Genomic DNA, 22,625 nt, shown 5'->3' on the forward strand with positions numbered 1-22,625 from the left:
TATTCTGTTATTGATTCCTTCTAGTGTAATTTTCATTTCAGTTATTGTGTTGTTCATCTCTGTTTGTTCTTTAGTTCTTCTAGATCTTTGTTAAAACATTTCTTGTATTTGCTCAATCCATGCCTCCATTCTATTTTCAAGATTCTGGATCATCTTTACTATAATTACTCTGAATTCTTTTTCAGGTAGATTGCCTATTTCCTTTTCATTTATTTGGTCTTGTAGGTTTTTACCTTGCTCCTTCATCTGTGACACAGCTTTTTGCCTTTTTTTTTTTATGAGTGGGATTGTGTTACTGTCTTACTGGTTGTTTGGTCTGAGGCTTCCAACACTGGAGTTTGTAGGCTGCTGGGTAGAGCTGCTTCTTGGTGCTGAGGTGAGGAACTCCGTGAGAACTCACTGCAATGAATATTCCCTGGGGTCTGAGGTTCTGTTAGTCCTGTAGTTCGGACTCAGAGCTCCCACCGCAGGAACTTCGGCCCAACCCCAGGCTCATGAACCAATATTCCACAAGCCATGTGGGGTGGCAAAAAAACCCCAAAAACCAAAAAAACAAAAAAACCCGAATAACAAAGTAAAAAATAAAATAAGACTAGGAAACTAACAGATATGTTACAGAGAATATAAAAATAAAATATAGATGAATCAACCGGAAGGTACATCCGTACCACGATAGTAAAAAAGAGGAGGAGGGAAAACAAAACAAAAAATGGGGGGAAAGGCCTTGGCTGTGGAGGGCAAGGAGTAAGCAAGGGTGAGGTTTGGACAATGGGTGGGGCCAATGCTCAGGACCCACAGGGCTGGAAAAGGCCCTGGGGACAGTAGGGGGTGGGGCTTAGGCTCAAGGAACAGAAGGCGCCCAGGCGTGCCCCCCACCCCTGGTCTCAGAGGGCGGGGGACCTTACCTGGGAGCCCAGCAGGCTTCCTGGGTTCAAGGGGGTGGGGCAAACACCCTCCCCTCCTCTCCCGCTACTCCCAGAGGGCCACCACCCCACCCCCTCCTGCCTCTCCTGAGATCCCCGGCCTCCCTCCTATGCCCCGAGGACCAATGCAGCTGGCAGGGAGGGGTGGGTCTTGGTGGGGAGGGGACCAGCCTGGGACCTCAGCAGGCTCCCCATGTCCGAGTGGGTGGGGTAATCACCCTCTGCTCCTCTCCTGCTCCTCCCACAGGGCCCCTCCCGCCTGCTTTTCCTAATCTCCCTGGCCTCCCTCCTATGCTCCCAGAACCCACGTTGCCTGGAGGGGGCTTTGGATCGTAGGGGACCAGCTTGGGAGGTCAGAGGCTCCCACGGCCCCAGTGGGCAGGGAAATCGCCCTCTGCTCCTCTCCCGCTCCTCCTGGAGGGCCCCTCCCGCCTGCCTCTCCTGATCTCCCCGGCCTCAGGGGCACTGGTCTTGCCTGGCATCCACTTCTCCTCCCCACTCAGTCCCCCTACATCCTACCGGTTCACTTTGGGGTTCCTCCAATCTCCTTGGGCATCAGAGTCCCCCACCAGCGGCCAGCAGGCTCCCTAGTTGCGGGGAGATGCTAACTCTGCATCTTCCCACACCGTCATCTTCTCCCATGTGACATAATGATTTTAAACCTGGCTCTGTAGCAGAATCACCAGGGAGCTTAGGTTGTTTGTTTCTTTGTTTGTTTGATTGTTGGAGCTCCCTGAGGGTCGCTTGGGCAGCTGGCCAGGTATTGACAGAGTAAAGGGTGTCTGGGGTACCCTGTGCAGTCATAATGCCAACTTTTTTGTCTGTAATAACAGCAGTTATGTAACAGAAATTTGGCAAAGAGGAAAGAGCACATTTATCACATTTTTGCAATGAAAATGGCAATGTGAAAAATACAATGGCAAATGTGAACTAATGACCTATAGAAGCAAATACTCTTGTCACTAACAACCCTAATCCTGTCCTTCAGGATGCTAAAGGAGAGAAGGAGGTGACGGAGTTGTGACAGCTATTACGGTAGACTGTCTAAAAGGTATGCTTGTGAGGATACCCAATGACAATTGGTTTCTCTACCATCAAAGCAGGCACAAAGTTATGTGCCTTATTTATCTCAAAGGGCTGTGATTCAGAGTACGTGAAAGTGCTTTATAACTAGTAAGACGTTAATACTGACACATTTGTTTTCAGTTGTAATATAAATGTATGAAAATTTCGTCTACTTAAAGAAAAATTTAGTCCAGATAGAGGGCTAAGTAGACATTGCTATATGACTAAGAAACTAATATAAAGGGGAATACATAAAAACTTACCTTTCCTCAAGAAATTAAAAATAAAATTACCATATGATTCAGCAATTCCACTTCCGGGTGTAGACCCAAAAGAACTGCAAACAGGGACTTGAACAGATACTTGTACACCATGTTCACAGGAGCATTATTTACAATAGCCAAAAGGCGGAAGAGACCCAAGTGATCATTAATGGATGGATGGATGGATGAACAAAATGTGGTACACACATAGAATGGAGTAGTATTCAGACTTAAAAAGAAAGGAAATTTCTGACATATGCTACAACATGGATGAACGCTGAAGATTCTATGCTAAGTAAAATACGCCAGTCACAAAAGGACAGATACTGAAGGACAGTTCCACTTATTTGAGGTAACTAGAGTAATCAAATTCATAGAGACAGAAAGTAGAATGGTGCCTAACAGGAGCTGGGAGTGAGAGTGGTCGGAGAGGGGGATGGGGAGTTAGTGTTTGAAGGGTACAGAGTTTCAGTTGGGGAAGATGACAGATGTTCTCCAAACAGATGATAGCGATGGCTGCCCAACAATGTGAATGTACTTAATGCCACTGAACTGTACAATCAAAAGTTGTTAAAATGGTCAAAACAAAAAAACAAACTTACCTTACTTAATGGAGAGGGAGCACCAGATCTAAAAGGCAATCAAAAAGAATTAAAACTGGATATACATGAATACATTTGTAGAAGCACTTAAGTTTGATGGTTGGTCAAGCATTAACTTGTTTATATACAGACTTTTTTAGTAATGGATAAACTATTTTTAAAATATATTTTATCTTTTACTCAATTACGACATCTGCTTCCAATGTCTCCCATCCACTTAATTTCTAATATTAGAAATTCTTAAATTCAAAATCTTTTTCTTGGTATCTCTAGCAACTCAATTAATTATTCAAATTGATCTTTATTGCCTACACCCATCAAAAATAAACTGTTCAAATTGGAATTTTAAAAAATTTGCCAAGACTTGGGAAAAATAATGCTTTACAAAATTAAAAAAAAAATCGTCTGGTTTATTATTTTTATAAGTTAGAAAACCCATTAAGGTTAAAGCACATTGTGATTCATTTAGTCATAATTGTGATACATAAAAGGAACACTAGAGTTAAAAAAAAGATCCCTACAAGCCCTGTGCCTGATGTGTGTCTCAGCTTCCATACTGAGCTGAGACACACTGTGCATACTCCACACTGTGTGTACTCCTAGAGATTGTCTGTTTTTTTTCATGGCTGTAATGAAAACTATCTATGAGAAATATTCCCATTATCCTGTGAGAACTTGGGAGCTGGAAAAAGAAGAGTAACCTCAATGCTTGTGTCTAAGGGAATGAGGGAATATCAGGAAGAAATACATTTTTTTTTTCAGTTAGATTGCTGGTAGCACTGATTATATATATCATTTCTAGCAAAATGCTTCAGAGATGACTGCCTAAACAGCTTAGGTTTTACTAACCTGAGTTGGTGGAAAATAAATTAGTAAGGAAACAAAATGAAGAAAAAAAGACATTTCAATAAGAAGACTATTGTCAGGGTCTCAGAGAATGGTAGCGATGCCCTTTTACTTATATACAGAGAAAATATCACACGTGGCAGGAGTAAAATAAAATCAGCAGAGATTTAGTAACTGGAGTTTTGTACAATATCATGAATTTTTATTTTATTGGATATAGCAAAAGAAATTTAACAATATTATATGCCAGATTAATACCTCTTATGTTCAACGTCATTTGCAAACACAAGCCTGCCATTTCCTGTCTAAATTTAGTTTTCACTTAAAATGAACATGAAAGCAAGGGCTAACAGAGATTTCTGTGATATAAGGAAGATAGAAGCATAAGGGTTACACTCGATTAGGTTATGTGTACTTGGGCTGTTATCTTCAGAGTAACATATCCTATGAAGAAAAGGATATATGCTTCTCTATATTGCTCACCAAGGGTCTACTGAAATAAATGGAATCACAGTATTCTCTTTATCTCAGAAACTTAGGAACCTAAAAATCTAGCACTGAGGTTGAAAATTCCCTAATGAGTTTTTGGTTAATAATTCCTCCACTCCTACCATTTTTTTCTCTTTACATATGCGGAAAAGGAAGGGAGTTAAGTCTAAACAAAAATCTAAGAAAATAATAGCCTTAACTCTGCAAAGAAAACATAGAAGCCATCTGATGTGGTCAGTTTCTAAGAATGAGTTAATTGAAATTAATTTGTTTCTCTCTCAAGAGATTTTCATGAACCAATTCTTAGTGGTACTGACATAGTGAGCAATATTAATACAGAAAAGAGAATTGAGGATGAACGAGAACTTTTTGAACTGTATTTCCAAACTAATACATAAAAGTTTCTAACATATTCTATACTCTGTAGCAAAATAAAGATATAGTAAAAATGACAGAATTTCTCTACCTACTACTAAAGAATATCATGCTCAAACCTAAGTACAAAATATCATAATTGGCACAAGAATTACTTTGTCAAGCTCTTGCATGAGTGCTATTACTAAATGACACTTGTAGCTACCCCATGGATTCAGCAAAAAAATCTCCTGTCTCCCACTATCATCCCACTTAAAGCACTGTATCTTATTCGTCTGTCTTCTCCACTAGATGCCAAATTTTTTGAAGGAAGCGAACCTATCTCATTGTTTTATATCAGATAAACATATTAACCAAAATAAACTAACCAAACACCTTAAAAATAAATTAACCAAACATCTTAAAAATTATATTGTATGAAACTAAACTGTCAGGATGTATGACTTCTGTTCCCATGGACCAGATCCAGGTTTTGCCATGATTTCATCAAAAAGGTAGAACCAGAGGTGCTCCCATTGGGGCCACAGCTTTAAAAAGCATCACTCAACACTGATTCAAGTCTGAGGGCTCTGAGGCTCAGAGAGGTAAATAACTCGCCAAAGTTTCATCATTCTTTAATGGTGGATTTCAGGCTCCAGTCCAAGTCTGTCTGTGGACATTTCACATTCCAGCCCGTCCTGACAAAACCACAGGGGAGCCCAGCACATTTGTTCCTCCCCTACACAACACACAAATTGCTTCTTTTTACCTGTTCCTCAGCTGATTTTTTACCCTACCACTGGCTCTTCACCCTTTATAAAAGAAAATGCTACAATCTTTTATATATAATGACATTATTTAAAGCCCGATACTCATTTCAATAACTTCAGCTAGAGAAATTTAGTACATGGTGAACCATGTTGGGGGAAAATAAAACACGAATGTAATTTCAGAAGAGAATGAATGACCCATAGATCCTGTAAAATGTTACAAACAAATCCATGGGTTTCTATGATGAACACAGAAAATGCTAAGGTTTACGCTTCCCATGTGTTAATGGTAAACTATCAAAAGGAGAAATTTTATTTCTTGTTCACAACACTAATCCCTACACAGTTTTTGGTCAAAAACGCTAGCCAGAAAGACAAACAAAACACAGATGTGAAAAACCTATCTCTTCCAAATAATTTTAATTACAATAAACTTGAGTTTCTTGCACCCTCAACACTTAGTAAACCCACATATAAAATAAAATCAATTTCTCTCTTTTGTTCTGTGGAATTACAGAAACAGACAATATACAAAGGCATATCACACAGTATTGCATAGAATTTCAAGAACAAGTATCGGTGGATATAAGGCACTAAATATAAAAGACCTACGTATTTTTTAGCAGACATTTGAAAATGCTTCATTTTATGCACTTACTTGAATTAGAGGTTAGAATAGTTTTATACCGCTACCAGAAGACAAAGAAAACCCGTTTAAGTAATTAATTTTCTTAATAGCATTGTCTTTTGGTACTTCTGCCATGTGCCATAGGGAAATCTTTCGTTTACTAAACAAGTGAAAAAGTCTTTGATGTCTAAAATCTAAGAGGGATGTCTGAATATACAACTAAGAGAGTCTGTTAGTCTTGATCAAAGAAGACCAAAATAAAACCATTTATGCGAGCCACCTTAAGAGAAAGTTTTAAAAGTATAATGAAAAAACAAAGATGTGTAAAATGGACAGAAATCAGTTTTCAATGTTCTAAATACCAAATGTGGAATTTTAAGAGTGTTTTTTGCATTTTTAGGAATAACCAAATGCAAAAAAATCACTCAATATAGTACTCACCCTTCACTTAAGGTCCCAGGTAAGCACAAACATACAAAGAAGAAAATAGTTAACTACTATAGTTCATTTATTTAAAAAATAGGGAATAAGCAAAAGACAAGTTCATAGGTGGTCTCAGCCAATTCAGAAAAGAAATCTGACAAGCATAAAATGATTTTAAAGGAGAGAGGAAAATTACGCTCAGTACAAGGTAATTCAAAACAGAAGATCATTAAGTTCTTATTTTACTACTCCTAGGAATGTAACCAAGTGTCCATAGCCAAATAGTCCAAAAATATTTGGCAGCAGCCACAAGGGGGCGGCTTTAGAGCTGAAGTTAGGGCTGATGAGATCCACTCTAGGAGGCGGCTTCTCACAGGATTGCAGCCCTGGCAAATTTCAGGAGGGAAGAGGGTGGACCTGTGCGGGGTGCAGGGACCTGAGGGGGGGAAGAAGGCAGAGAAGCTGACTTGCACCCATGCGCATCCTACATGGCCCAAGGGAGAGGCTCTAACTCTGGCATATGCACATTTCCTCAGCTAAAGGGATCCATCTGCCACCAGATGGATGTTTCTCAGGCTTCCTGCCTCCTTTGGCTTAAATCCTAGGCGACTCATTTGGCTTCCCAGACACCCTAATACAGGAGGGGTGGGAGGAGGCAGCAATTACTGGAAGCGGGCACCCTCTTTTGTGACTTAATATACTCACACGTCTTTTCAGTTGACGTCAATCTACACACAGAAGTCTGATCGTCCATGGCCACACTGAAGTGGGGACAGACCTTGGACAATGGTACAACCTTGACAGAGCCCCTGAGAGGTCCTGTCATCCATCATTCCAAATAGCTCTGCCATCACAGCCTGAGAGAGCCCTACTCCGTTGATTACCATCGAAAACTTAAGACATGTAATAATTTTTATACTAACTTGGAAAAGATGACAGAAATCACCCTTAGCTAAACAACAGGCAAAAGAGTGACTCAAGACACGAGTCTAGATTCTGGGAGAACGCTCAGAGAGAAGCAAGCAGAAAGGAGGTGCATTTTGATAGCTGTATTACAGGTAAAATCCACGATCAGCCTATAGCCCTGCAATGAGCAGTTCACGGGCTGTCTCTACCAATTTCTGCTGTCGATCTAAACAGAATCAACATAAAGCTGGGATCACCAACAAAAACAGATTTCAAGCTGACTCTGTAGAGAGAGCTACATTATGTTTTCAGGTGGAGATAATGAAGGATAAAATAGTCCCTGACCTTAAGAATCAGAAAATCCATTTAGACCACATGTCAGGGCAGGGGAGGTGGGGAGGACAGTCATAAAACAGTGTGGTGCATGATTAAGGAAGCCCTCATGAGATGGCCCTCCCAGGATGTGTAAAATGCACGCACGCAGAGACAAGGAGGGGAGGCGCCCAAGATTAGGAGAATTACACTCTGAGTGAGGTACAAAGACGGGAAAGTACCAGGTCTTGTGAACCGACAAGTATGACCCCGGCTGGAGAGAAGACAAAAATGGAACCTGACCATTTTTGGCATGCAGTCAGGAAAAATGGTCAAAAATCTAAGTGTCCAAACAGAAAGGTTGAAAGTCTACTAAAACTACACTTATCGCTGCTCAACTGCTACTCTGTCTAGAAAAATAACTGTCAAGTGTCAGCAGCATGCCATGCCGAAGGGTCCTCCTGGGGAAAGTCTGAAGTCCAGAAAGCCATTCCTGAAGGCTCTGTTTTTTCACAGTAGGGTCGGTAACATAACAGAGTGTTCAAGGCTGCTTGGGAAATTGGGTTCCCAATGACGACAGTCTCAAGTTTTAGCACGAGCAATTCTTTTTCTGAGGATTGTGAGTCCCTTCTGAGGGCAAAATAATAAATAAATCAGCAAGTCCAGCCAACACAGGTACAACCTACTAGTTTGCTGAATTAGCCTGCAGATAGATTACCTATAATGGGGTCATGATGTCGTAAGTTAATGGGAAGGGTAGGGGTTTTGAGGGAACTCAGGATAATTACAATAAAGCATACCCTAAAATGGTAGTACTGTGATGAATCTCACTGTATAAAGAATGACTCTAGTACTTTTCATCTTATTTAGAATATACAACTAATGCGTACTTGTTTCCAGGTTTCTTTCCTTCTAATGTATTTAGATGCTGTTCAAGGGTCTCCATAAGACTGCTGGGAGCCTACAATAAGAAAGTAAAAAATAAATGTCTGCATCGCTTTCTCTCAAAATAAATACACTGGAACATCACTGTAACTTTGTATAGTGCAGGTCTGGGCACCCTAATACATATGGGAGATAATTTCATTCCAGGGTCTTTTGGTACTTAGATATTTAAATTCCACAGAATCTCAAACAGGCCCATCATATATATACTTAACTTCACTGCATAACAAACAGTGTTACAGTGTGGTTTCGGTGTAGAAATGACATTGGATAGACTTTTACTAAGATATTACTTAAATATAGTAAACTCAATTAAATCAAGTTCACCATATGTTTCCATAAGACCACAGTGGAAAAAGTAAAGGTATTTGTATCCAAGTCAAAAATATAAGTGCCCAAATACAAACTTACAGAAATATGAAAATACAGTAAAATCTCACTTATCCATATTTGACTGAAATATTAGGGAAAATTACTACTTTATTAAAAAAGAGAGGGTAAGTGAGAGTTGTGGGGAAAAAATACAACTTTAATAGTCAACCACAATTAAGATTTTCTTATTATTGAGCTATGTAATTTCTATACATAATAAAGTAACTTTAGCAAATATTAATGTTATAACAGACTACTGTGTTTTGGCAAATTTAATACATTTCACCACTTTTTTTAAGAAGTACCTGAATGTTTTTATCATATTTTAGGCAATATAAAGTGATGGCATTTTGCTGTATATTAGGAGAAGAAATAAAAGGTTCGTATAAATATTCCACCCCATCTATTCCTCAAGCATTAGAAATTTACCTTCACCTTTCTCGAATAATCTTAACCCAAGTTAGACTTTAACAGCAGCACAGGCATTCAAAGGCTGGCATAACATTTATAGATACATTTAATTTTGACAATTATTCTTAGAATTAATATAAAATTAATTTTGAGGGACTTAAAGTAACTATGCTAACTGCTAAAATAGTGTAACTGTACATTTTACATTGCACCTATAATGACAAATGAAAATAAAATTCTTATTAAAATTATGTAGTACATTTAATACTCATTTTCATTTCACTAATAGACTCACATACTGCCTTAACAATAACATTATTACATATATAATTATGTGAGATTATTGTACGTGTAAATTACAAAGTGAGCCACACATAAATTTATAAATATAAATTAGTAAGTGAACAAAAATATTAACTTGATCAAAGTGACAAAGGTAGGGTAGAAAGGGACAGCCCTGTGAACGTTATATAAAAAGTTAATTACTGTGGAGTAGAAAAAATGACTTTCAGGAGATATAATAAATTTTGAAAGTTATAAAAATTAGAATTCTTAATATAGCTCAGGTAAAAGGTGACTTAGAAAATTCCAGTAAACTACAACTAGGGGTATACTTCTAGGTTTTAAAGTGAATTTTTAAGAGATAAAGGAAATTTTGCTCTATAGAAAAATTGTAAACTAACTAAGATGCGCTCACTTAATAAACAGAATGTGTATTGTAACTTTAAAAGGAAGAAGACAGAAATGGCTTAACAATTTTTAGATGAATTCACACCTGAGAACTTCCATTATAATTGTCATAATAGTAATAATTATAATTTTCATAATAATGGAACCTAGGAGGCCCGGGCACATAACTTTAACGTTTTCGGTTTCCATTCTTTTCATTGGGATCATAGTAAGGAAAAATATATCAAGCCATAGAACCTCTCTGCAGTTGGAAGACTTAGGTCCTCTGAATATTAAATGCAATGTAAAAGAAATGTGATTCTGTGCTAAACCTGTTTAAGAAGTGTTATTTATAGTTATAAAATAGAGAACAGTATGGGGTAACAAAAGAAGGAGTGTTTTTTCCTATATAGTTTCTTAATTATGTAAAACAAAAAAACCAAAAACTAGGATGATAGTTTGCAATTTCATTCTTTTTGTAAAGTTTCTTAATAATTTAAGAAAAAAATTAAAGTAGTAGTCACTAAAATCACAATAGTTGAGAGAACGTGACCAAGAACACAGACTACAAAACTGACTTTGTCTTTAAGAGCTGTTATTTTGCAATGCATTGCACATAAAATTAAGTTTGGAGCATTTTAGCTTAGAAGTTTAAAAATGCTTCATCATCTATATCTCTTATTAGGGCATGTGAAATCTAACAGAAATAAACTCCTCAAACATTTTTGGAGGGAAAAAAACTACTTTGATAGCAAAGTTCGTTGAGTGTAGGAATACTGGCCTTCTGAGCTCTATCTATGGCACTGAGCACAGCCTGGCATGCAGCAGACAAGAATGCAAACTGTCTCAAATTTCCAAGGGGCAAAACTTTGAGAATGCCTCTGCTGTTGTAAAAGGAACTTTAGTATAATTATCAGTATCTTTAGTTGCTTATTTTAAATAATGCTGAAGTCAACAGACCAATCAGGTGAAAATACCAACCCAAAGAACAAGAGGCAGCTTGTGAAAGCTAATAAATAACAGTGATATATCATGGTTACCGATTCATCAGTGGTACAGTCTTTAAAAGGAGACTTTTCTTTACCAGTAGTTTTCAGATCAACCAGAATTCCTGACATCAAAACCTAAGATGTTTTTCATAAATGGAGATATATTAAATTCGGAACACACACCAAACAGGAAATAATATTTTGAAAATCCTTTTCTTGAAACAAATTCATAGGTGATTGTGAGTACAGGATCAAAAAGGAAGCATCCATCTACAATTCAGATGCTTTAGATCCTAAAGCATCATTAAAAACAAATGGAAATAAAAAGCAACCAAAAGGTCATTCAAGTTTTTTGCTTATTAGATCTAAGAGACCATTGGAAAGTGCTGAGGAGGAATATTTCAGTTCTGATATCATATTCACTTCTTATTCAATACAGTACTTCTGAGTGTTTAAAAATGTTTTTCATTGGTATTTATAAATCATTTAAAATGCTGTTATGATGATATTATATACACAATTTTAAAAGGGTTACAGATGACCACACTGGTATTTACTGTACATTTTCTAACCAGAAAGACATCCATTCAATCCCTCTGTTTCATCTTGCTGCAAGAGGAATTCTAATCCTTTCTCAGTTAGGAGCAGCCTTTCCCTCCTCCCAGTCAATAGGTAGCCCTTCTGGTCCCCATCATCTCTTTAATCCTCTTCCTTGCTGGCTATTTTTGTTCATCGCCACGGCTAGATTCAGTGGCCATGGCAGCCACAGAGAAGCCTGGCAGAGAGTTGAACCCAATCTCACAGGTCTCAAACAGAGTCCACACTACCTGGCATTTCTGACCCATCTCCAGATTAGTTCTTGTCTAACACTATCTGAAGGACTAACCCTAGAACAGCTCACATTCCAGCTTCTGTCTGACCAGACTGTCACAGTGGGTCTAAAGCCCCAGCTCAATGACAGGCTCCAGTGAGACGTGTGGAAGGGTTCTAGATAAAAAATTAGGGAGTGTGTTTAGCTCTGCTGCTCATGAACCCAACAGAAATCACAATTAAGTAACTTATTAAGAAATTTCAGAAGCACACAAAACTTTTGAATTGAGATTTAAATATACCCTGGAGAAATGAACTAGAGGATTTTTTTAATAAGGAGATAATTTCAAAATAAATGTTAATACTGAAGTCTATGTGGCTCTTCAAGTCTAACAAAAGCAGAGGATAGAATGTTACCAGTGTCTAATGAATCTCTACTACAGAATCGCTTTCTACTAGACCCAGAGTAAGATTTTATCTTCTTTAAGAATGGGTCTCTGTTCCCCAAATTATAACAACACAGAACATACATCATTACATAAAATATTATGCCTCTGGACTTCTTGAGAGAAGATTATATAAACTGTAATGAATATAACAGTATCATTAAAAACTAAAGCCAAGTATGTAAATCTGTCAATGATATGCTATAATTTTCTAATTTTAAAAACAGAAAGGTATTTAAGTATCCTTTTAAACCTTTATCTCCCTTCAGACTCTGCCCAAACTGAGATAAATGAGGACCTATTTTCTTCTTAACCTGCCAGCCTCTCTAACAACATGACTAGTTTTACTTCTGTTCCATGGTGAGAGCAGTCTATACAGTTGAAATAAAGATGATTTACCATTTCTAAAAGCTATTCATTGAGTTAAATATTTCAATATCTACATTTTTTAGGTTAACATGTAGTTGGGTTATTTTTTAAAACTGCAATGTAAATGTTAATGTTAATAATGTAAATAACTAAATAATTTAAAATGAAAGCACAGTGATTTTCTTTGCTTTTTATTACAGTGGTACAAAATTAATAAATCTTTATTAGATTATAATCTAATAAAGAAATTTTAATAGTATTTTATGCACACAATTTTTAGCCATATCCAAGATGATTCCAATATCTTATTTAGGTATGCACCTGGTCAAAGAACACTATTTTCTCATAGTAGCAGATATATTTTATACTAATATTCTGTCTATTAGAAGGCACTTTCCCCCAACTTTTAAATAAAAAAATACAATGCCATCATTTTCTGAATTGTTCTGCAAATTTTATTTATGAAGAATTCTTGGTATTTAATTCTTTGGTATTTAATGTAAATACAGAGACCATTACTTTGGGTTTCCCTAATTTTTAATAAAAATTTAAGGTTAACATTTAAATATAGAAACATTTTAAGGGATAATAAAGATAATAAATTATTAAACACATTTTGATACTACTAAAAATGGGTAACCTTTTCATTATGACAATTTTCTTCAATTACAATAACTTTTTTTTATTTGCAAAGACAGAAAACTCATATATTCATTACTGGTATATATGGTAGCAGTTCTTAACTCTCTCCTATCATCTATTTCTAGTTAAAGAACATGTTTGGAACAGAAATTTACCATAGCAGAATGACAAGTTGATTAAACAAAAATAGTTCTTGCCAATTATGAGAAAGGTCCTACAGTAATTCTGCACATGTGAATGATCTTGATTCTACATCCAAGGAGTCGAACAATGTAGCCTCTTAACAGATAAAAGGATTGATAAGGAAGCTCTACTATTGTTTTTGCTTCCTAGATAGTCCCCAGAAAATCACTCATCTACCACTACTATTTTTTAAGAAAAGGTTCTTTTGCATATAGAAATTCCTCCTCTTCACAGGGGAGACAAAAATCAGTGTATTGAACAGTAGAACTACAACATCAGTGTTCTCGCTATTCGTGCCCCTCCTCCATCCCTGGGACATGTTGAAAACTAGGAGAAGCAGCAGGAAGAACAGTTCAAATGTTCTGATTACATGCCTATGAATAGTCACGTTTCATGGATAAAACACTTTTTAAACATTTTTCAAGGCTTCCTTTTGATTCAAGTTTAAGAATGAAAAAACGAGCTCAATAATTAAATACCGTTGCCTTTAAAGAGGAAACGATTTTATAAGAGTAGGAAAATATTCATATTATCTCCAGAAATATATTTAATAGCTAAAAAAGAAATAGTAAGTTAGAATGATTTCCAAGAAAAGTGGTTGGCCTACATTCAAAAATGCATTAAATGCTTACAAGCCTCTGCCCTAGGTAAGACCATTTATGGTAAACTATGGATTAATAATTTCATGCATACTGAATTTTTCACTCAGAGAATCACTTACCTGTGTGAGGTCAGGAATGTCACCTTTATCAATGCCAACTTGCTGCGGATTAAAAAAAAGTTACTTAATAGGTTTTTAAAAATTAATTTCTTAGATCACCTAGAGAATTAGTTAAAACCACAGCTCAATCTTTGTATAAAATAATAATTATTATATATATATATCAATCTCACTTTGAATATGTGCTTTTTGTGGAGTTTTCCACTCAATATAAGAGCAATGATTTTGGCAATATAGATATAACAAAGGTACAGAATTTTGCTAGAACCTGAAAAAAGAACTTAGGAAACTGAAGTGTAAAAGGTTTCCTCCATGGTTAATGGCAACTAAAATTTTTTAAAAAAGCTTGGACTAAATTTAAATTGTTAATTATGCCCAGTCAGTCCTCTGGACAGGGAATGTTCACTGAATTTTAATAACTTGTTCAGGGTGTAGTTTCCACCCTTCCTCACACAGAGAGAACCACTGTGACATCCAAGATGTATCCTTCCAGAGTTTCTTTATGCATATCCAAGGAAATAGTAAATCCATAGCTATTTCCCACATTATTATACAATATTAGTGTATTATATACACTGGGATTATACTTTTCATTTAACAATACATCTTGGAACTATATCCATATTAATACACAGAATTTCCTCATTTTTAAACAGCTTCCTTGTCTCATAATTTATTTAACAAGTCACCTATTAATGAACATTTAAGTTGCTTGCAATCCCTTGCCATTGCAAGCAATGCTGCACACATCACTTTGCACCTGTGTGGACACATCTGTAGGACACATTTGTAGAAGTGGAATTACTAGATAAAAGCAAACGTGAATTTTAAATTTTGGTAGCTTGGGGAAGGAAGAGAAGGGAGGGAGGGAGGGGCAGAAAAAGAAAGTGCTATCAAGACTGCAAGTATGGGAATATATTAATAAAGGTGAATCAATGAGGAGAGTACACAGGTGTTCACTATACATGCTTATCAACTCTTTTGTAGGTTTGACAATTATTCAAAATAAAAAGCTGGGGAAAAATACAAATCATAACTTCATTCTCTCGTTCTACATAAATGATGAAATTGAGGCTTAAAGAAACAAAGCGGGTTAACCCAAGTCTCTCTGTGAAAAATGAAGTGCTTCATTATGCTGATGGAAATGTGGAAGCAAATACAGGAAGCCTAAGTGTCGGCTCCTGAAAGACAATAAGGCAAACTGGAGAGGGCCAAGTCCACTTGTGTGTCAAATGCTGAGCTAACTTCTTTCCTGTGCCTTTTCTATATCTAAAGCAGCGTAGGGAGACGCAACAGGGAAGAGATGTGGGGATATATGTATATGTATAGCTGATTTACTTTGTTATAAAGCAGAAACTAACACACCATTGTAAAGCAATTATACTCCAATAAAGATGTTAAAAAAAATACAAAATAAAGCAGCGTTTCTCAGCCTTGGCCCTATTAACATTTTGGGATGATAATCCTTTGCTGGGGGCTGTCTTATGTCTTTTCCATATTTCAATACCTCTTGAGATGATCCATTAAAATAAATATGAATATGAATGAAGTCAGTGTTTTTTAAATTAAAGCATTATGGGTCCCTAATATTGGAATCACCTCCTTAAAAGGTGATGCGATTCTATTAAGTGGGTAACTCTGTTAAAGGAATTCTTCCTTTACATTGCTATTCTTACTGTCCTGGACTTCTGAACCACAATGAAGCTGGAGAATGGAGATGAAGTGTGACTGTATTACAGAAATCTCATCACTTTCTGTCTGCAAGTATTCTGGGAGACGTAACTCCTATGAGTTGGTATTTACCTTGGAATAGCAAATTAAGAACAGTTTAGTTCTATAAAAGGTAAGTGCATTTAGCAGACATGCCTATTACTTGTAAAATAACCATTTTACAAAGTTTCCGTTGTCTGCTTTAGGAAACTTCAGTATAAGAATTCAAAGCACAGGAAGTTTTCTGTACTTTAAGCAATTCCTCTGCAAAATTTGAATATATCCATAGGAATTATTCAATTACTCCACATTTCTTTTAATACGATGGGAAACTTAATGTTGACATTCGCCATATAGCCTATATACAAAGTTGTATTTTAAAAACAACATTCTTGCGAGTCATCTACACATTCTTTAAGCAAATGGTATTAACAACAGGGTAGCTTATTGGGTAGGAGTCCATACATATGTACACCACACAAGCACTGCTTGGTAGAAAAGAGAAGCTTCGTATATTTGTTGAAAATTTTCTGTATTTACCAATCATAACCAAACCATTCGACACTGGTATCCAAACAGTTAGTGCTTAAATTATGAACAACGCGATTTAAATGTGAAAGAAAACACTAATGGTTAACCCATTGCGATTAATGTTTATTCTATTAAAAATAATTTTGTAAATTAGTATCCATTCTATAAAAAGTCTTAGTCATAATGTTTGAATAAAATTCAAATATTTATTATTATGTTGTTTAAAGACAAACTCTCAAAATGACATCTAATTTCTGTATATCTCCTTCTCAGCAGCCTGAAATGGGCCTGTGATAACACGAGTTATCAAGAGACACAAAGTAAAATTTTACGTGTAAGAATAGAAGGAACTGATATATAAGCACCCTTTTTCTCAAGGAGACCTTGAGCCCAGCTTTATTATGTTGATTAGAGAAATATTTACCCCAAATTGTAACACGTCCAGCTCTTTACTTTTTCGATATACACAACATCAGATGGGAACACTGGGAAGCGTGTGCATCAGGAATTAATCAAACAGTGAAATAATCTTCTTCCCTGAGTGTTTAGCTATAATTGATCCTCTCACAGAAAGAAATTAGGCAAATTTTGCGAGATTACATTGATAATTACAGTTGAACCATGGGGAAATCATATTAAATACAAAAAATAAAACTTGTGTAGCAGCAAAAGTTTCAAGCAATTCTATCCTTCCTTAAAGGCCACCAACATCAATAAACCCATGGAAATATACATGAATATGCTTTAACGTATATGTAATTTATTAAGCTAATCTTTACCTTTTGTTTCCCATATTCATTTTTTTTAACAAACTCTGATTATAAACTGTATGAATCTAAGCTCAAGAGACAGTATTTTGCAAGATTATTTTGGTCTTGGAATTTAAATATGACAATTATCACTCCTGTGAATACATGAAACTTGAAGAATAATGCTTGGACTAGAGTGCTTTTGAAACTATGTGTATAAAATGTCTGTTCTTGTGCTATATTCTGAAAATGGCGAAAACAGCAAAAACATGGCATGAATGTCCCACGTCCACAGCATTTTATGCCTTGCTGGTGAGCTTTAGAACCCTTCCCACAAAACACTTCAGTCAGCCCTAGAAATCAGTTAATTGACAAGCAAGATAAGAACCCATTTGTCACCCTGACAAAGGAATGTAATAAAATGTCATAATTTCCACTATGAGTCAATCATTGGATTTCCTAAGACACCAATTTACAGATAACCTCAGGAACAACAACTATATGGTTACACAGTTATTGTGATTACGTATAAAGAGACATCCTTAAGACACAATTTATAAACTTTATAGAATTAATTACACTTTGTTTTCTTTTTTCCTTGAATTGAAATCATTTTGACAAAGTAAGAAAAGTCAGGGTTTATCGTTTCCACACTAAGAACAATGGACAGACTTTTCTAAGGGTTTTTTCCTACAGTTCAATACAAAGGAAGCACTTTCTCACAATCAAGGACAGCCATGAGGTGAGATGGAGGGACAGACCACCTTGCAAAGCTGTGAGCTCATTATCCATGAAACTTTTATTTGGACACAGGATGATCTTCTGATTGAAAAGCAAGAGTGCAGAGCACAGCTCTGGGTGAGAAGCAGGATGAAATGTCTTCCAAGGCCACTTCCAACCCGAATAACCTGTGACTCTGTGGCAGAATGTCTTGCCAGATTATGAACTCTACCGTTTACTCCAGATACATGTGTTAATATTACTTACCTCTGCAACTTTGAGAAATTCAGACACTCGTGTCATCCTAGTTAGAAATCGTTTGTAAATTTCTAGAGCATCTTTACATTGTCCTTTCTTCATTTCAAAAAACTTTTCTAGAAGAGATAGATAAGCATTTCGAAAAGTGTATTATATTCAATCTTCTTCTAAGCTTACATTGATACTATTACTTAACAACTTTAATGTCTGAATCAAAACACTTGGCACTAAAACTTATGGGAAATATTAAAAACACCTAAACAAGTGAGGTCTGAGTAGTTTAGGAAAGGTGTTATGTTCTAAGGCGTCTCACATACAGCTAAAGTAGAAGAATATATTAATTGTCATAACAGGTATACTTCATGATACATATATCGTAATACTCTGTTTCAGAAAACTGCATCAAATTCTCGCTGATAACAATCTCAGAAGTTAAAACTGCACCCTACGGCATCCTTATTTTCTTACTAGTTCACTATGAAGCAATAATCTATATATTATAAAGCAATAATCTATAAACTTCCCTGAATTAAAGAATTCTTTAAATTGTCTACACTCCATATAAGTGATACTTGCTTTTACTGGTCATCAACTATTTCTTTCAAACATTATGTCTTTTTGTTATAAAATAGTGGAGTTTCGTCCCTTCTAGTCTATAATCGTATCGTCTTTCTCAACTTTTAGCTTTCTAGACAGAAAAACAAAGGGTCCTTTTGCTGCTCTCTTCTGCCTCCCAAGACTAGAATTATGAATTATAATTGTAGTATGAGAGTGTATTTTCTCAACTTTTAGCTTTCTAGACAGAAAAACAAAGGGTCTTCTGCTGCTCTCTTCTGCCTCCCAAGACTAGAATTATGAATTATAAATGTAGTATGAGAGTGTATTTTCTCCATACATGTTTTGAAGAAAACTAGCATTTTAACAGTGCTTTCCCCAGCCAGTCATTCATCCATTCATTCAGTCAAAAATTATCGACATTGCGGATGGAGACACAGTCGGCCAGTGTCTACAATAGCTCCCTGGATCAGTGGATCATAACTGATGGCTCAGTATCTTCATTATTTCATATTTGCACACGGTCAAACATATGCTACTTTTATGCTCTCTCACATTTGAAAGTTATGGATTTCATTCGGCATGTAATTTTACTACCTCAAAAGTATTTTTAATTTTCTCATGAAAGGTTTAATAATATATAATTACACAAAGAACTAATTATTGAGGGTAGCTACTCATTACCTTCTGTTGACAGTCTTTTGGTAATTTTACTTTTAACATGGACCTCCCCTGTAGGGTATTCGAGGGAAGCAAAAAGATCAAGAAAACAAACACATAATGTATTCTAGTTGTTAGGATTTGAGAGGAAAGTGGGTCTTTTAAAAAATGGCCAAATTTGGGCTTCCCTGGTGGTGCAGTGCTTGAGAGTCCGCCTGCCGATGCAGGAGACGCGGGTTCGTGCCCCGTTTCGGGAAGATCCCACATGCCGTGGAGCGGCTGGGCCCGTGAGCCATGGCCACTAAGCCTGCGCGTCCGGAGCCTGTGCTCCGCAAGTGGGAGAGGCCACAACAGTGAGAGGCCCGCATAACGCAAGAAAAAAAAAAAAAAAAAATGGCCAAATTTAAATATACTTTCTTTGTCCACCCACCCTGTCTTCTAAGCTAGAGACAGAAATATGGTGTTATAGGGGAACAAATCTTTTCAGTTTAAACCTTTGAAAATTAGGACTTATTCTGGTAAAAAACACCTTTCTTTCTTTTTAAACAATCTTCACATAAACAATTTCTTCCAAGTGTCTAAATTACTTTTCTTTACTAGAAGTTTATTTCTTTGAATCAGATCTTCAGTGATAACACAAAAAGAGAAATCAAACTGAATAATCTCAATCTCCTCTTAGAACCAACGCATCAAAATTTTAAGCAGTGTTTTTTTGTCTCCTCTGGATGCTTTTTAAGTTGTTTGTATCTTTTGTGGTAATTTAGGATTCAGCAACAAAAGAGTTTTCAGTAATGATGGTTTTAGGTTATAATCTCGTAAGTGTTTCTGTAACAGTGGTGATGACATAGAAAAGCAACATATACTGAACAATGCAAAGCTGTAAAGTTCCCTCACCCCCTTAAGAGACCAGAGAAATTAACACTTTTAACGGAGGGGATGGGTCACCCAGAAATGAGTCTCTTTCTTTCATAATAAAGATAACATGGTGATTTTCAGTATCTGAAATGATCAAATATTGACATTTGTAACGTGAATCTTTATAAAGTGTTGATAAATTCCCTTGTCATATTAGTACTGGCTTTTGCAGAATAACTGTCCAAGGAAAAGAACCAGATGAAAAGGTATCTCATCCCTGTGAAACAAACTGAGACCTTGCATGTAAGCTATTACTAACGACCACCAGTCAGTAAGGGAAGCATCTTATTCATGCGTCAGAGTTTCAGTACAGTGATAAAATGTTTGCTAAGATTTGCACCACTGTTGATTCCAACATTAGATGTAGAGAACTGGTCATGAAGTCCTTGACTGAGACTCCCCCATGATATATTTATAAAGTTAATTCCCAGTGCTTAGTTAGTAAACAAACAAAAAACAGACCTGTCTCAAAACACTTGGGGTACTGCGTATACTTCTCTTCTAGAGTGTTAACTTTTACAAGAGCAAGTTGACAATGCTGAATGAAAGCCACTCAACACCACAGTGTCGTGAGGCCAGAATGTACAACCACCACTTTTGAAAGGTTAGGTCTCTAATATGAAAAGGTACAACTCCTTTTCTGCTCCTAATCTTAGGCAAGAGACTCTCTTTTTCAAATTAAATGAAATAAAAAAAAATACATTGAATGTTTATTATTTTAATGTAAGGAGAAAATGCATGCTTAATACACTCCATCTGTAAAGTCAACATAAAGTAAAGCAGAGCAGCATTTAAGGAGTGTTCAAGACAATAACAGAGGAGAGTCACATGACTTAACATCTTTAATTGCTAAATCAATGGTAAAGACATTAAGTGCAATGTTCATGAAGCAGAAGTGGGGATGAAGCGGGGGTACACTGGGGAGAGAGGATGAGAATGAATCAACAGAACTTCATTTCTGACTGGCACAGATTTTAGTCAGTGGGCAACTCAAAGTTTGAGGTAAGAACACAGTATTTAAATTTAAGTGTCGACAAATAAGCAGACGTGCAAGACTGAAGCTCAGGAGGAAGGGAAGGACTGAAAGGATAGATGTGAGACTCCTCATAATGGAAATGCTAAGTTTCTCAGTGAAGAATACACAGAGAAAGCAAAACAGCAGATGGCTGGACATGAACTTCAGCAAAAGCTCACAGTTACGAGGTGTAAAGAAGATTAAGATCAGTGAGCAAAAGCGAATGGAAAAGTCTATCTTACTTGGCTTTTGCCACCAAACTCCCTCACCTGAAACAAAGGTGATGTGGTTTTGAACTGCACACCACGGGCAAGAATCTCTCCCCAGGAAAGGCAAAACCTCCCAGGGCACTGTATTCGACGTTGGTGACTGGCTCACCCAATTCCATTCTATCTTTTTCTAGACTCATGAGAAGCCAGGGATCTGGATGCAAATTTAGTTCTGCACATTAGACAGACCTGTGGGCGATCTGGAAGGTGAAACTGAGGCAGAAGCAGCAGGCTTCCTGTACCTGAACAGCTGTTTCCTATGGCAAGTGATAAGATCCTTGAAGGGTGAGCTATCTTTCACAGCATTTCACTGTCACCCTCCAGCGTTCCTGGGCTTTAGGGAATAACTGTCACAGTCACAGCCACTTGATCTGACTCCCTACTCCCTGCGTTATAGCTTTAAGTGTCCATTCTCCAGCTCCCTAGTGTTGTAAGGCAGCCGAGATTGTTTCAGCATACTTTCAAGTAGTGGCCTCACAAGCAGTAGCTTCCCTAGAGCACAAGAACTGGTTACTTCAGGAGCATCTCAGGAGGCCGAGACCAGAACCAGTTCCTGTAGGCGTCCCATAATTAAATGAAGACCTAACCCCTTGTTTCGAATCCTTTTCTACTTAGAATACGTAGAGTGGTTTCTGTTTCTTGCATAGACGCAGTATTTGGTGGCTGAAGAGGCTGTAGACATCAGACCCTCAAAAACGTCAAAGGGAGGAATCTGGGATTAGATAGATAACCTGAAAGAATGTGAAGGCAGTGATGACCACCTGCAACTAGTAGAGAAGGATTCTCGGAATCTGTGCGGCACAGGAGCAAAATAATTACTTAAATTATGACCTGTGGTTTTCTGAAATAAGCACCTAGAATGGAGCTTATCAGAACAAGCAGCTGCTGGGATAGACAATGACGAGAACAAGGTAGATGGAACTGTGGGGTGGACGGCTGCTCCCGACTCCATGGAGAGCTTAAAAAGGAAAATGACAACACAGGATTTAAAATGACTGGCTCAAGGCTCCAGTCAGACTGTAGTACTCCAAGCTGCCCTAAAATAATCTTATCCTTACAGACACAGGGCTGTCATCGCCAAAGTCAGAGAGTCTAATCTTGTGAG

The 22,625-nt window shown here is 36.9% G+C and overlaps 1 protein-coding gene across 4 annotated transcripts in view; it reads right to left on the reverse strand.

The window, feature by feature from the left end:
* Positions 1–22,625, reverse strand: part of SNAP91 (synaptosome associated protein 91) — a 162,944-nt gene that overhangs the window by 75,016 nt on the left and 65,303 nt on the right. For all 4 annotated transcript variants that reach the window (XM_007445890.1, XM_007445889.1, XM_007445888.1 and 1 more), the window contains 5 exons: positions 18,116–18,222; positions 14,139–14,180; positions 8,472–8,542; positions 6,382–6,387; positions 2,854–2,881 (listed from right to left, as the gene is read on the reverse strand). In XM_007445890.1, coding sequence (XP_007445952.1) covers positions 2,854–2,881; positions 6,382–6,387; positions 8,472–8,542; positions 14,139–14,180; positions 18,116–18,222 — 254 coding nt within the window. The remainder of the gene's footprint in view (positions 1–2,853; positions 2,882–6,381; positions 6,388–8,471; positions 8,543–14,138; positions 14,181–18,115; positions 18,223–22,625) is intronic.

The sequence above is a fragment of the Lipotes vexillifer genome, unplaced genomic scaffold, assembly GCF_000442215.2.
Source record: "Lipotes vexillifer unplaced genomic scaffold, Lipotes_vexillifer_v1.1 scaffold413, whole genome shotgun sequence".
Lineage (NCBI taxonomy): Eukaryota > Metazoa > Chordata > Mammalia > Artiodactyla > Lipotidae > Lipotes > Lipotes vexillifer.